This window comes from Apodemus sylvaticus, chromosome X, assembly GCF_947179515.1.
Source record: "Apodemus sylvaticus chromosome X, mApoSyl1.1, whole genome shotgun sequence".
NCBI classification, from domain to species: Eukaryota; Metazoa; Chordata; class Mammalia; order Rodentia; family Muridae; genus Apodemus; species Apodemus sylvaticus.
The window spans coordinates 112330239-112344574 of NC_067495.1; the positions used below are offsets into that span (position 1 = coordinate 112330239).

Below are 14336 nucleotides of genomic sequence, written 5' to 3' on the forward strand. Positions count from 1 at the left end.
AACTGACTTTACTTTTTGTTTAGAGTTATTTTAAAGATAGGCTTGGGTTTTGAATTTTCCTTTGACTTGTCCGCAGCTCTGGCTGCTCGAGGTGGGGGCCATCCTGGGTGCAGCCAGGCGGCCAAGATCTCCGCGGGACATGCTCTGCCAGGGCCCAAGGCCGCAACACGAGCGCCGTGGGGCAATTGGCCCACCTGTCCTATGTGTTCATTCGCCGCCTCCGTTTGCTGCGCAGCACGAGAGAGCCAGCACGGAGTCCCCACAGAGGGCGGTGGCGTGGGTGGTGGAGAGGAGCCCACAGCTGCCGCAGCGATAGCGAAATGGCGGAGACTGTAGTGGACACCTGGCTGCTCATCACCAAGCCACAGAACCGGAATGACATCTACAGGCCGCCCAGCAACTTCCTGAAGATGGACAGGAGCAATCAGCAGACCTCAGGGTTTGGGCGGGGCCGTTTCACCACCTATGAGATCAGGGTCAAGACAAATCTTCCTATCTTCAAGCTGATGGAATCTACTGTTAGAAGAAGATACAGTGACTTTGAGTGGCTTCGAAGTGAACTGGAAAGAGAGAGCAAGGTTGTAGTTTCCCGCTCCCTCGGAAAGCATTTTTTGTGGCAGCTTCCTTTTAGAGGAGACGATGGAATATGTGATGACAATTTCATCGAGGAAAGGAAGCAAGGGCTGGAACAGTTCATAAACAAGGTCGCTGGTCATCCTCTGGCCCAGAATGAACATTGTCTTCACATGTTTTTACAGGATGAAATTATAGAAAAAAGCTATACACCATCTAAAATAAGACATGCCTGAGTTTGGCAAGGAAAAGTCAAAACCAAGCCTATCTTTAAAATGAACTCTAAACAAAAAGTAAAGTCAGTTTGGCTCCTGGCAGCAGAGGAAGGCCTTGTTGGGCATCAGTGGGAGGAGTGGTCCTTGGTCTGGTGAAAGCTCAATAGATGCCCCAACAAAGGGAAATCAAGGGGAGGGGGATGTGGGAGTGGGTTCCGGTGGAGGGGCATATATATGGAGGCAGGGGATGGGAGGAGGGGTTTGGGGTTTTCAGGGAGGGGGAAACTGGGAGAGGTTTTAGCATTTGAAATGTAAATGAAGATCATATTCAATAAAAAAATAGAAAAAAGAAAAGTAGGCCGTGAAAAAGCACACCTTTATCACTCGATGTAAAGGAATATGATACTGTAAATCAACAACAATTATATGGTAGTTTTGAGTGACAATGGCAGGAACACAAACTCCAGGCTGCAGAGCATCAAAGCAATAGGGATGAGTATTGACAGAGGGGTGTATATTTAAACCATTTACCACACTCTCAGGAATACAGGAGCTAGGCGTATTCCAGGCACTGAAGCATGGCTCTAGATGATCTTTCTGAAGTTGTTGGCTTAGCTGATGAGAAACTTTGAGTTTGTCCCTTTAATTGGTCACTAATGTGCTGAAACAAGGGACTGTTCTATTAAAAAATATTAGATAGGTGTTTTTCAGTAGCTCCTTGAGAAGGAATATTCTAGGGCAGGTATTTTACAACTCATTGAGACAGGAGCTTCTACCCAAAAGAGAGAATGGTAATGGTAAGAGAATGGAGTGATATATGGGAGGGTCTGAAGGGAGAAAGAGAAGGAGAAAAAATATATCACAATCTCAAAAATTGAAATAAATTCCCTTCTTCTGGCTTGACTGGATGGTTGGGACTCAGCAGAAGAGGGTATCCTTAGTCCTGCTGGGACTAGCTGTCTGAAGACGGGGGAAGACACAAAGAAGATTCCCCTATACTAAAGAGAAGGGAATGCAGTATTGGGGGACTAATTTGTAAGTGTGGGACTAGGAGGAGAGGAGCAAAGAGGCCTGTGATTGGAATGTAAAGTGAATAAATGAAAAAAATAGCCTTTAAATTGGGTGGTGGCTGCACACACCTTTAATCCTGGCACCCAGCAGGTAAAGACAGCAGGATCTCTGAGTTCTAGGTCAGCCTGGAATACAGAGTGAATTCTCAGAACAGCCAAGGCTATACAGTACAACCCTGTCTCAAAAGCAAAAAGAAAGTAAGAAAGAAAGAAAGGAAGGAAGGAAGGAAAGAAGGAAGGAAGGAAGGAAGGAAGGACAGAGAGAAGGAAGGAAGGAAGAAAGAAGGAAAGAAGGAAGGAAGGAAACAATGCTAAAACAAAACAAACAAACAAAAACAAACAAGCAAATAATAAAATTTCCAGGGAACAGATGCTCTTGCTAAAGCTACAGCCTGACTGGGGTATGCATTTCTCAAAATGGTTGCCTAGGGTGACTTCAGTGGAAAAGCACCTGTCTTTCCTAGAGGGCTTCAGACAGACTGCTTATGCTGAACATATATAGGGGCTTCTATTAACTCATGCAAGGTATGAAGCTGAGATGTGACAAGGTTGGGTGGCTCCCTGGTTGTTTAATTACAGCAGAGGGGAAGAACCTTACATTGTTTTTTTTTTTTTTTAATTTTTTTTTATTCGATGTACTCTTTATTTACATTTCAAATGATTTCCCATTTTCTGGGTCCCCACTCCCTGCAAGTCCCATAAGCCCTCTTCCCTCCCCCTGTTCCTCCATCAACTCCTTCTCACTTCCCTGTTCTGGTATCACCCTATACTGTTGCAATGAGTCTTTCCAGAACCAGGGGCCACTCCTCTGTTCTTTTTGGACATCATTTAATATGTGGATTATTTCTTGGGCATTCCAAGTTTCTAGGTTATTATCCATTTATCAGTGAGTGCATACCATAACTGATCTTTTGAGACTGGGTTACCTCACAATGTATGATGTTCTCCAGCTCCATCCTTTTGTCTACGAATTTCATGAATTCATTGTTTCTAATGGCTGAATCGTTCTCCATTGTGTAAATATACCACATTTTTTGTATCCATTACTCTGTTGAGGGACACCTGGTTTTTTTCCAGCTTCTGCCAACTACAAGTAGGGCTGCAATGCACATCGAAGAGCATGTGTCCTTATTACATGCTGGGGAATCCTCTGGGTATATGCCCAGGAGTGGTATAGCAGGCTCCACGGGAAGTGCCATGCCCAGTATTTTGAGGAACTACCAGACGGATTTCCAAAGTGGTTGCACCATTTTACAATGCCACCAGCAGTGGAGGAGTGTTCCTCTTTCTCCACATCCTCGCCAGCAACTGCTGTCTCCTGAGTTTTTGATCTTAAGCCATTCTGACTGGTGTGAGGTGAAATCTCAGGGTTGTTTTGATTTGCATTTCTCTAATGATTAATGATGTTGAGCATTTCTTAAGGTGTTTCTCAGCCCTCCGAAGTTCTTCATGTGAAAAATCTTTGTTTAGTTCGGTACCCCACTTTTTAATGGGGTTATATGGTTCTCTAGGTTCTACCTTCTTGAGTTCTCTGTATATATTAGATATTAGCCCTCTGTCAGATTTAGGGTTGGTGAATATCCTTTCCCAATCTGTTGGTTGACATTTTGTCCTTTTGACAGTGTCCTTTGCCTTACAGAAACTTTGTAGTCTTATGAGGTCCCATTTGTCAATTCTTGATCTTAGAGCATAAGCTATTGGTATTCTAATCAGGAACTTTTCACCTGTGCCCATGTCCTCAAGGGTCTTCCACAGTTTCTTTTCTATTAGTTTCAGCGTGTCAAGTTTTATGTGGAGGGCCTTGATCCATTTGGAGTTGAGCTTAGTACAAGGAGATAAGAATGGATCGGTTCACATTCTTCTTCATGCTAACCTCCAATTGAACCAGCACCATTTGTTGAAAAGACTATCTTTTTCCCACTGGATGCATTCAGCTCCTTTGTCGAAGATCAAGAGACCATAGGTGTGTTGGTTCATTTCTGGGTCTTCAATCCTATTCCATTGATCCACTTGCCTGACATTGTACCAATACCATGCAGTTTTTATCACTATTGCTCTGTAGTAAAGTTTGAGGTCTGGGATACTGAATGCCCCTGAAGTTCTTTTACTGTTGAGAATAGGTTTAGCTATCCTGGGATTTTTGTTATTCCAGATAAATTTGAGCATTGCTCTTTCTACCTCTATGAAGAATTGGGTTGGGATTTTGATGGGGATTGCATTGAATCTGTAGATTGCCTTTGGCAAGATGGCCATTTTAACTATATTAATCCTGCCAATCCATGAGCATGGAAGATTTTTTTTTCCATTTTCTGAGATCTTCTTTGATTCAGAGATCTGAAGTTCTTGTCATATAGGCCTTTCACTTGTTTGGTTAGAGTCACCCCAAGATACTTTATGCTGTTTGTGGCTATTGTGAAAGGTGTCATTTCCCTAATTTCTTTCTCAGTCTGCTTATCCTTTGAGTATATAAAGGCTACTGATTTGCTTGAGTTGATTTTGTAGCCAGCCACTTTGCTGAAGTTGTTTATCAGCTTTAGGAGTTCTTTAGTAGAGTTTTTTGGGTCACCTAAGTATACTATCATATCATCTGCACATAGTGATAGTTTGACTTCTTCCTTTCAAAATTGTAACCCTTTAACCTCCTAATGTTGTCTAATTGCTCTAGCTAGGACTTCAAAAACTATATTAAAAAGATATGGAGAGAGGTTTCTCTCCATTTAGTTTGATGTTGACTACCGGTTTGCTGTATATTGCTTTTACTATGTTTAGATATGGGCCTTGAATTCCTGTCCTTTCCAAGACTTTTAGCATGAAAGGATGCTGAATTTTGTCAAATGCCTTTTCAGCATCTAATGAAATGACCATGTGGTTTTTTTCTTTGAGTTTGTTTATGTAGTGGATTGCATTAATGGATTTCCTTATGTTGAACCATCCCTGCATCCCTGGGATGAAGCCGACTTGATCCTGGTGGATGATTGTTTTGATGTGTTCTTGGATTCAGTTCACAAGAATTTTATTAAGTATTTTTGCATTAATATTCATAAGGGAAATTGGCCTGAAGTTCACTTTCTTTGTTGGATCTTTGTGTGGTTTTGGTATCAGCGTAATTGTGGAATCGTAGAACGAGTTAGGTAGTGTTCCTTCTGTTTCTATTTTGTGGAATAGTTTGAAGAGTATTGGTGTTAGATCTTCTATGAAGGTCTGATAGAATTCTGCACTGAAACAATCTGGTTCCAGGCTTTTTTTGGTTGGGAGACATTCTATGACCCTTTTTATTTCTTCAGGTGTTATGGGACTGTTTAGATCATCTATTTGATACTGATTTAGTTTTGGATATCTGTCTAGGAAACTGTCCATTTCCTCCAGATTCTCCAGTTGTGTTGAGCATAGGCTTTTGTAGTAGGATCTAATGATTTTTTGAATTTCCTCAGTTTCTGTTGTTATATCTCCCTTTTCATTTCTAATTATGTTAATTTGGATACTTTCTCTGTGCCCTTTGGTTAGTCTGGCTAAGGGTTTATCTATCTTGTTGATATTTTCAAAGAACCAGCTCCTGATTTTGTTGAGTCTTTGTATGGTTCTCTTGGTTTCTACTTGATTGATTTCAGCTCTAATTTTGATGATTTCCTGTCTTCTCCTCCTCCTGGGTGAATTAGCTTCTTTTTGTTCTAGGGCTTTCAGTTGTTCCATTAATCTTCTATTCTCTCGAATTTCTTTTTGGAGGCACTCAAAGCTATGAATTTTTCTCTTAGCACTGCCTTCATTGTGTCCCATAGATTTGTGCATGCGGTGCCTTCAATTCTAAAAAAATCTTTGATTTCTTTCTTTGTTTCTTCCTTTACCAAGGTATCATTGAGTATTGTTCAGTTTCCATGTATATGTGAGCTTTCTGTTTTTATTGTTATTAAATACCACTTTTACTCCATAGTGATCTGATAGGAGGAATGGGACTGTTTCAATCATCTTATATTTGCTGAGGTCTTTCTTGTGACAAGCTATATCATCGATTTTGGAGAAGGTACGATGAGGTGCTAAGAAAAAGGTATAATCTTTTGCTTTGGGATGAAAAGTTCTCTATATATCTATTAAATCCAATTGGTCCAAAGCTTCAATTAGTTTCATTGTCTCCCTGTTTAGGTTCTGTTTTCCTGATCGGTCCATTGATGAGAGTGGAGTGTTGAAGTCACCCACAATTATTGTGTTAGGTGCAATGTGTGCTTTGAGCTTTAGTAACGTTTCTTTTATGAATGAGGGCGCCCTTGTGTTTGGAGCATAGGTGTTCAGGATTGAGAGTTCTTCTTGTTAGATTTTTCCTTTGACCAGCAAGAAGTGACCTTCCATGTTTCTTTTGATGACATTAGTTTGAAAGTCAATTTTATCTGATATTAGAATGGCAACTCCGGCTTGTTTCCTGAGACCATTTGCTTCTAGAATTGTCTTCCAGCCTTTTACTCTAAGGTAGTTTTTGTCTTTGACACTGAGATGTGTTTCCTGTATGCAGCAAAATGTAGGGTCCTGTTTTTGTAACCAGTCTGTTAGTCTATGTCTTTTTATTGGGGAATTGAGTCCATTGATGTTAAGAGATATTAAGGAGTAGTGGTTATTGCTTCCCATCATTTTTGATGTTAATTTTATACTAGTGTGGTTATCTTCTTTTGGGTTTGATGAAAGAAGCTTAATATCCTGCTTTTTCCAGGGTATAGTTTCACTCATCATAATGGTGTTTCCCCCCAATTATCCTTTGTCGGGCTGGGTTTGTGGAAAGATATTGTGTAAATTTTGTTTTGTCATGGAATATATTGGTTTCTCCATCTATAGTGATTGAGAGTTTCGCTGGGTATAGTAGTCTTGGCTGGCATTTGTGTTCTCTTAGAGTCTGCATGAGCTCTGCCCAGTATTTTCTAGCTTTCATGGTCTCTGGTGAGAAGTCTTCCTTTATATATTGCTTGTCCTTTTTCTCTTACTGCCCTAAGTATTCTCTCTTTGTTTAGTACATTTGGGGTTTTGATTATTATGTGACAGGAGGTATTTCTGTTCTGGTCCAGTCTGTTTGGAGTTCTGTAGGCTTCTTGTATATTCATGGATATCTCTCTCTTTAGGTTAGGGAAGTTTTATTCCATAATTTTGTTGAAGATATTTGCTGGCTTTTTAAGTTGTAAATCTTCACTCTCATCAATGCCCATAACCCTTAGATTTGGCTTTTTCATTGTGTCCTGGGTTTCCTGGATGTTTTGGGTTACAAGCTTTTTGCACTTTCTTTTACTGTTGAGTCCTTGGTTTCTATGGTATCTTTGGCATCTGAGATTCTTCTATCTCTTGTATTCTGTTGTTGATATTTGCATCTATGGTCCCTGATTCCTTCCCAAGGTTTTCTATCTCCAAAGATGTCTCCATTTGTGCTTTCTTAGTTGTTTCTACTTCTGTTTTCAGATCCTGGACGTTTTTGCTCAGTTCCATCATTTGCTTGTTTGTGTTTTCCTCTAATACTTTGAGAGATTTTTGTGTTTTCTCTTTCATGACTTCTGCCTGTTGATCAAACTTCTCCTGTATTTTTTTAAGTGAATTTTGCATTTCCTCCTTATTGGCTACAAACTTCTGACCCATATTTTCCTGAATTTCTTTAAGTGATTTTTGTGTTTCCCTTGAAGGGCTTCTAGCTTTTGATCATTTTTCTCCTGAATTTATTTAAGAGATTTATTTATGTCCTTCATGTGTTCCTCTAACAGCATCCTTACCAGTGTTTTTAAATCCAACTCTTGTTTTTTCTGGTGTGTTGGGGTGTCCAGGACTTGTTATTGTTGGAGAACTGGGTTCAGATGCTGCCATAATGCCTTGGTTTCTGTTAGCAACGTTCCTATGCTTACCTTTAGCCATCTAGTTCTCACTGGTGTTAGATGGTCTTATTGTCACTGGCTGGTGCCACAACCTATTGTGGAACTTTAGGGCTATTTCTGTGACATTGGATGACTGGGTTTCCTCTGGCACAGATTACTGATATTCTGCCTTCCTCTTTTGTGCCTTTGGAGCCCTGCTCAGTTTTGCCTCAAGCAATGTTATACTTGGGTTTTCAAGGTGAACCAGTTGTTCCCAGACTGCTCTGATATGGAACAAAGATGGTGTGTGTGGGGTCACTCCCTCTGTTGATTCTCATGTAGGATACAGGCCCCACGACCGACCGGCTTGCAGATAAACCGCCTATGTTCTCAGGTCCTGAATGCAGGCAGACCCCTGGAGATTTGCACCCCCAGAGATCTTAAGCTCAGGATAATACAGTACCTAGTCATGTTTTTCTGCCCTGGCAGCCCACAAAGATGGCCATGGGAGTAGCTCCCTCTGCTGTTCTCTGCAAAGGATACAGGCCCCACGACCAACCAGCTGGGAGATGAACCACCTGTGTGCTCAGGTCCTGGGCTCAGGCAGACCTCTGGCTGTTTGCACCCCCAGAGATCTAAAGCTTGGGGTGATACAGTACCTAGTGACGTGCTTCTACTCCAGCAGGCAGAGAATATGACCGCAGGGCTTCTCTCCCTCTGCTGGTCTCCAGGCAGGACACAGGCCCCATGCCGGTGGACTGGCAGACAAACCACCTATGTGCTCTGTTCCTGAGTGCAGGCAGTCCCCTGGTGGCTTGCACCCCAAGAGATCTAAAGCTTAGGGTAATACAGTACCTAATGAAACTCTTCTGCTCTGGCAGGCTGCAAATATGGCCGCAGAACTTCTCTCCCTGTGCAGGTCTCCAGGCAGGACACAGGCCCCACGCCCAGAGGTCTGGCAGATGAACCTACTATGTGCTCAGTTTCTGAGCACAGGCAGACCCCTGGTGGTTTGCACTGCCAGGGATCTAAAGCTCAGGGTGATACAGTACCTAGTGAAGCTCTTCTGCTTCTGAAGCAGCGGATATGGCTGAGGGGTTCTCTCCCTTTGCTGGTCTCCAGGCAGGACACAGGCCCCACGCCTGGAGGTCTGGCAGACAAACTGCCTATAAGCTCAGTTTCTGAACGCAGGCAGGCCCCTGGTGGTTTGCACCCCCAGAGGTCTAACGCTAAGGGTGATACTGTAAGTAGTGAAGCTCTTCTGCTCCAGCAGGCAGTGAATATGGCCACGGGGATTCTCTCCCTTTGCTGGTCTCCAGGCAGTACACAGACCCCATGCCAGGAGGTCTGGCAGATGAACCTCCTATGTGCTCAGTTCCTGAGTGCAGGCAGACCCCTGGCGGTTTGCACCCCCAGAGATCTAACGCTGGCGTGATACAGTACCTAGTGAAGCTCTTCTGCCCCAGCCAGCAGCTAATTTGGCTGACCTTACATTGTTAACAGTATAGTAGCTGTCATTGAACAAGATAAGGGGAGCTGGTACCAACAAGCAGCATCAGCATGGCTAAGTGTCTACCCAGGTGGAAGGGGCCTAGCAATATAGAAACTTTGGTTCTTCCAGGGCCCCCGGAGTCTTAGAGACATAGCCATATTTAGGATATAAAATTGTATATGATAAAATATATAGTATTTATTATATAAAATTATATATCCTAATTTATAGGAGGGCTGATATATTCTAAATATAGTCGAGGAGAAAGTAAACCCTGATGCACCCTGAGTGAGGGGCTCAAATAACAGGTTCCTTTAATGTCAGTTAGACATTACTGCCTAGGATAAGAACTTGCTTATATGAGAGGGCACAAGCAAAGACAACAAGCTGAGAGAGCACAAAATAGTATCTATAAGGTAACACTGTGAATAATGCAACAAAATTGAATCAAAGCATAAAAGACAGGTGACATCAGCAGAAAGTATAATTCCCTGTGTACAAAACCTATACATATTCTTTGGGTTTCAAAAACTAAATTAATGGCCTACTTTTATGCTTTGGACAAAAAGAAAACTTCTAAGAGCAAAGTGCTCATATTGTTCCAACCATATAGGTACAAAATATCCAGTGCCACAGATGGAGGTCACTAGATTACAAAAGAGAGCACAGAGGTAATGTTAATAGAGAGAGGTGCAGTAAGAAGAGACCTCTCTGCCTCAATTAGGGGATGCAAAGGCTTAGGCATTAGAACACACATTATGAACAATGCTTTCTGCCAGAAGAAATTCACTGAGCTGACATCATTTTCTTCAAATCATGCAATTAAGGCAGTCATTTAAATTTAAGACATACAAAATTCTTAAGATTAAAAAAGGAAAAAATATTGGACAAAATCTTCTCATTTGTTATGTAGTTTATTTTTTTCTTTTATTTCAAAGTGAAATTGATCATGAACTATAGGCTACTGTGGACAGCTATAGTTCCATACTGCTTGATACACTCCTTTTAGGACATCAGATCCTTACACTCCATGGAGCAGAAAACCATCCCTTCTACAGGTATGAACTTCTGCCTGATAAGACTCTTGCTGCAGCAGGAGCATAAGAAGCACTCCGTGGACTCATGCCAGCTGAAGTTATTGTAGGTTACTCTCTGCTCTTCTGGGTCGATGGCATTGTGGCATCCATGACACACTACAGTATGTTTCTTCATGTAGCAGGGCTTGCACACAGGCTTGTCACTGACCATAACATATATTTTTCCTGCCAAGACGCTGTTGCACTCAAAGCAGCAGAAGTGTTTCAGATGCCAATTTTGGTCTTCTGCTTGTGTGTATTCATTGCTGAATATCAGCTCATCACAGCCAGCACATCGAGACTTCTCACTGTCGCAGTAATGTCTGCCACAGTATAGATTCCCGTTCTTCCAGAAGTAAATCATGTGGACCAGGAGTTCCCCACAGGTGCTGCAGATAAAACAAGCTGGGTGCCAGAGTTTATCATAGCCAGCCCTTTCAGCAAAGATGGCTGGGTCTCCTTCCTTCATGGTGTGTTTGCAGCAGTAACAGGAATATTGGATCTTGTTGGAGCCCACTGCTCCTGGGGTGTTTTTGTCTCCAGCAGGGTTGTCCACCTTGTCACCTTGAGCATTCAACTCAGAGAGAAGTTTCACGTCACCCACTCCCAGAGCCTCACTCTTATATTTCTTCACAAACTGCTTCATTTCCTTTACCTCTTTGGGAGATAATTCATGGCACTTAGAAGGGTCCTGGTCATATGCAGGGAGCTGCTTCGCCAGCTGCTTCTTCAGGTACTGTGCCCCCTCTGAACCTGACACTGGCTGCTTCTCCTTAGGTAGCATCTGCATATACTTCCTGACCAGTTCCGGGTTCTTGACAGGAGGAGCCCACTCATAGGTAACAGTATTGATGGAGGGGTTCTTCTTGTCATCAGTTGGATTGGCTGTTTTCATAACTTTCTGTTTGTATGTGGGAGTTTTATTTGATTTCAGCTTGGTGAACAGGTTGGTATACTTGGTGTCTTCAAAGAGTCTCCCCACTTTTCTCTCCTCTTCATTGCTCTGGAATATATCATGCTCTTCTTGCCCACATTTGCAGTTACAACATATTTTTTTCCAGTAATGTAGCTCAAATCCTGGACAGTTCTCTTTGCATTTTAGACAGGGGGCTCCCAATCCTTGCTTTTGACCTAAGTCCATTTCTTGGGGGTGGGGGGAGCAAAAGGGAATCTATTATTATAAAATTTTAATTATTAAAAATTATAATAAAACACACTTAATTCCACATTATGTTCCTGTTGATATGACTTTAAAACAAACCTTCTATGAGTTTCACATTGTTTCTTGAACTAAGACACCAAGTTTGTAAATGGAGGTTGCAAATCCATATATACATGCATATATGACTCACACCTTGTGCAGCCTGCAAGATATTCAGGGACAATGGTAGTTTAGAACTCGAGGGAGTGGCCATCCAATGACTGGTCTAAATTGAAGGCCAAGAAGTAAAAGAAAGCCCATGTCCAATATGGTCTAGATGGCCAGGATTTGGAAACTTGATTGCTCAGAGAACTACAGTAGAACCAAACATGATTTTAACAGAAAAAAAAAAAAAAAAACTAAACCAAACCAAGCCAAACAAAAGCCTGCTTGAGCAGGGACTTCCACAGAGCCCAGTGGATGTGACACCTATCTGCTCTAACTATACTCAGGGCAGATCAGTGCTCCTGTCCTTCTCCCATACTCAACAGCCTGTCTGTCTTACAGGAGGCACAGGGGCCCTGCTCTAACCAGAGTTATAGTAGGTCTTTTTAAAAAGAAATATAACTGTCTGCCTCCTCAGAGACCTGATTTAGCCCAGGTCAGCGAGCTCTACCTGTCTCCAAAGTGGGAAAGGCTCCAGTCCATGATGCTGATGCCAGTTAACACCAGAGATAACCAGATAGTGAAAGGCAAACACAAGAAGATAAGCAACAGAAGCCAATATAATTTGGTGCCATCAAAACCCAGTTCTCCTACCACTGCAAGCCTTAACACACCAGAAAAAGCAAGATTCTGACCTAAAATCCCATCTCATTAATATGCTAGAGGCGTTTAAATAATTCCCATAAAGAAATAAAAGAAAACACAGGCAAACAGGTAGAAGCCCTTAAAGAAGAAACAAAAAAAATCTCATAAAGAAATACACGAGAACACAATCAAACAGGTGAAGGAATTGAGCAAAACTGTCGTTAGAAATAGAAAAAAATAAAGAAAACAAAAATATAGGTAACTCTGAAGATGGAAAACCTAGGAAAGTGATCAGGAGCTACAGATGATTGTATCACTAACAGAATATAATAGATGATAAGAGCTAATCTCAGGCATAGAAAGTATTGACTTAACAGTCAAAGAAAATACAAATTGCAAAAAACAAAAACAAAAACAAAAACAAAAACAAAAGCAAACTCCTAACCCAAAACATCCAGGACATGCAGGACACAATGAAAAGATCAAACCTAAGAATGATAAGAACAAAAGAGAGTGAGGAATCCTAGTTCCAAGGCCCCATAAACATGTTTAACAAAATCATAGAAAACTACCTCAACCTAAGGAAAGAGATGACCATAAATGTACAAGAAGCTTACAGAACACAGAATAGATTGGAGAAGAAAAGAAAATCCTCCCATCACATAATAATCAACACACTAAATGCACAGAAGATACAAAGAATATTAAAAGGTATAAGGGAAAAGGGCCAAGTAACATATGAAGGCAGACCTATTAGAATAATAAGAGATATCTAAATAGAGACTCTAAAAGCCAAAAGATCCTGGACAAATGTCTCCAGACCCTAAGAGAACATAAATACCAGTGCAGGCTACTATACTTGGCAAAACTCTCAATAGCAATAGATTGAGAAGAGAAACCAAAATACTCCATGACAAAACCAAATTTAAAGAATACCTTTCTACTAATCCAGCCATACAGAGGATACTGGAAGTAAAGCTCCAACACAAACAGGGTGTCTTAGTCAGGGTTTCTATTCCTACATAAACATCATGACCAAGAAGCAAGTTGGGGAGGAAAGGGTTTATTGAGCTTACACTTCCACATTGCAGTTCATCACTAAAGAAAGTCAGGACTGGAACTCAAGCAGGTCAGGAAGCAGGAGCTGATGCAGAGGCCATGGAAGGATGTTTCTTACTGGCTTGCTTCCCCTGGCTTGCTCAGCCTGCTCTCTTATAGAACCCAAGAGCACCAGCCCAAAGGTGGTACCACCCACAAGGGGCCCTCCCCTCTTAATTACTAATTGAGAAAATGCCCCACAACTGGATCTCGTGGAGGCATTTCTCCAACTGAATCTCCTTTCTCTGTGATAACTCCAGCCTGTGTCAAGTTGACACATGAAGCCAACCAGTACACAGGGTTACTACACCCAAGAACACAGTAGAAATTAGACATCTCATAAAAAACAAAGGAACACACACACACACACACCACCCCCAGCAATAAAATAACAGGAACTAGCAATCATCTGTCTTTAATAGCAATTCCACTATACAGAGACACAGTCTAACAGACTGGACACATGAACAGGATCCAGAATTTTGCTGCATATAAGAAACACATGTCAGTGACAAAGACAGTCGCTACCTCAGAGAAAAAGGCTGGAAAAAAATTTCCAACAAATGGGCTCAAGAAACAATGCATGGGAATCCACATCCATAACAGAAACTTTACTAAAGCTCAAAATACACATTGAACCTCACACAGTAATAATAGGTGAGTTCAACAATCTAATCTCACCAATGCACAGGTCTTTGAAACACATCTAAACAGAGACACAGTGAAACTAACAGAAGTTATAAGCCAAATGGATCTAACATATCTACAGAATATTTCACATCTAAACAAGAGTACATAACTTCTCAGCACCTTATGGAACATTCTCCAAAATTGACAATATAATCAGACACAAGACAAGCCTGGACAGGTACAAGATGTTTGAACTAACCCTACACATAATTTGAGAAAATCAACAAAGTGGGGAAATACTTAGCCAAACTGACTAAAGGGCACAGAGATAGTATTCAAATTACATAATCAGAACTGAAAATGGAGAAAGAACAGCAGAAACAGAGGAATCTCAAAAAGTCCTCAGAACTTACTATAA

At 41.5% G+C, this 14336-nt stretch overlaps 2 protein-coding genes across 4 annotated transcripts; one reads left to right on the forward strand and one right to left on the reverse strand.

Moving 5' to 3' along the window:
- Positions 1-320: 320 nt before the first annotated feature.
- Positions 321-813, forward strand: LOC127674994 (sorting nexin-3-like). Of its 3 annotated transcripts, none has more exons than XM_052170877.1 (2): positions 321-476; positions 573-813. In XM_052170877.1, exons 1-2 carry the CDS (start codon positions 321-323, stop codon positions 807-809), a joined length of 393 nt encoding a protein of 130 aa, XP_052026837.1. In that variant the 3' UTR covers positions 810-813. The 3 variants fall into 3 exon arrangements, with proteins under 3 accessions (XP_052026837.1, XP_052026838.1, XP_052026836.1); XM_052170878.1 differs by having other exon boundaries at positions 321-576; positions 702-806; XM_052170876.1 differs by having other exon boundaries at positions 321-813.
- Positions 814-10168: 9355 nt separating this feature from the next.
- LOC127675117 (testin-like) lies at positions 10169-11380 on the reverse strand. The gene has a single exon (XM_052171083.1). The coding sequence runs from the start codon at positions 11378-11380 to the stop codon at positions 10169-10171; it is 1212 nt and encodes a 403-aa protein (XP_052027043.1).
- Positions 11381-14336: the final 2956 nt, after the last annotated feature.

Bases quoted from the DNA above. Each gene is read 5' to 3' on its own strand.
- LOC127674994 (XM_052170876.1), top strand. From the start codon at position 321: ATGGCGGAGACTGTAGTGGACACCTGGCTGCTCATCACCAAGCCACAG.
- LOC127675117 (XM_052171083.1), bottom strand. From the start codon at position 11,380: ATGGACTTAGGTCAAAAGCAAGGATTGGGAGCCCCCTGTCTAAAATGC.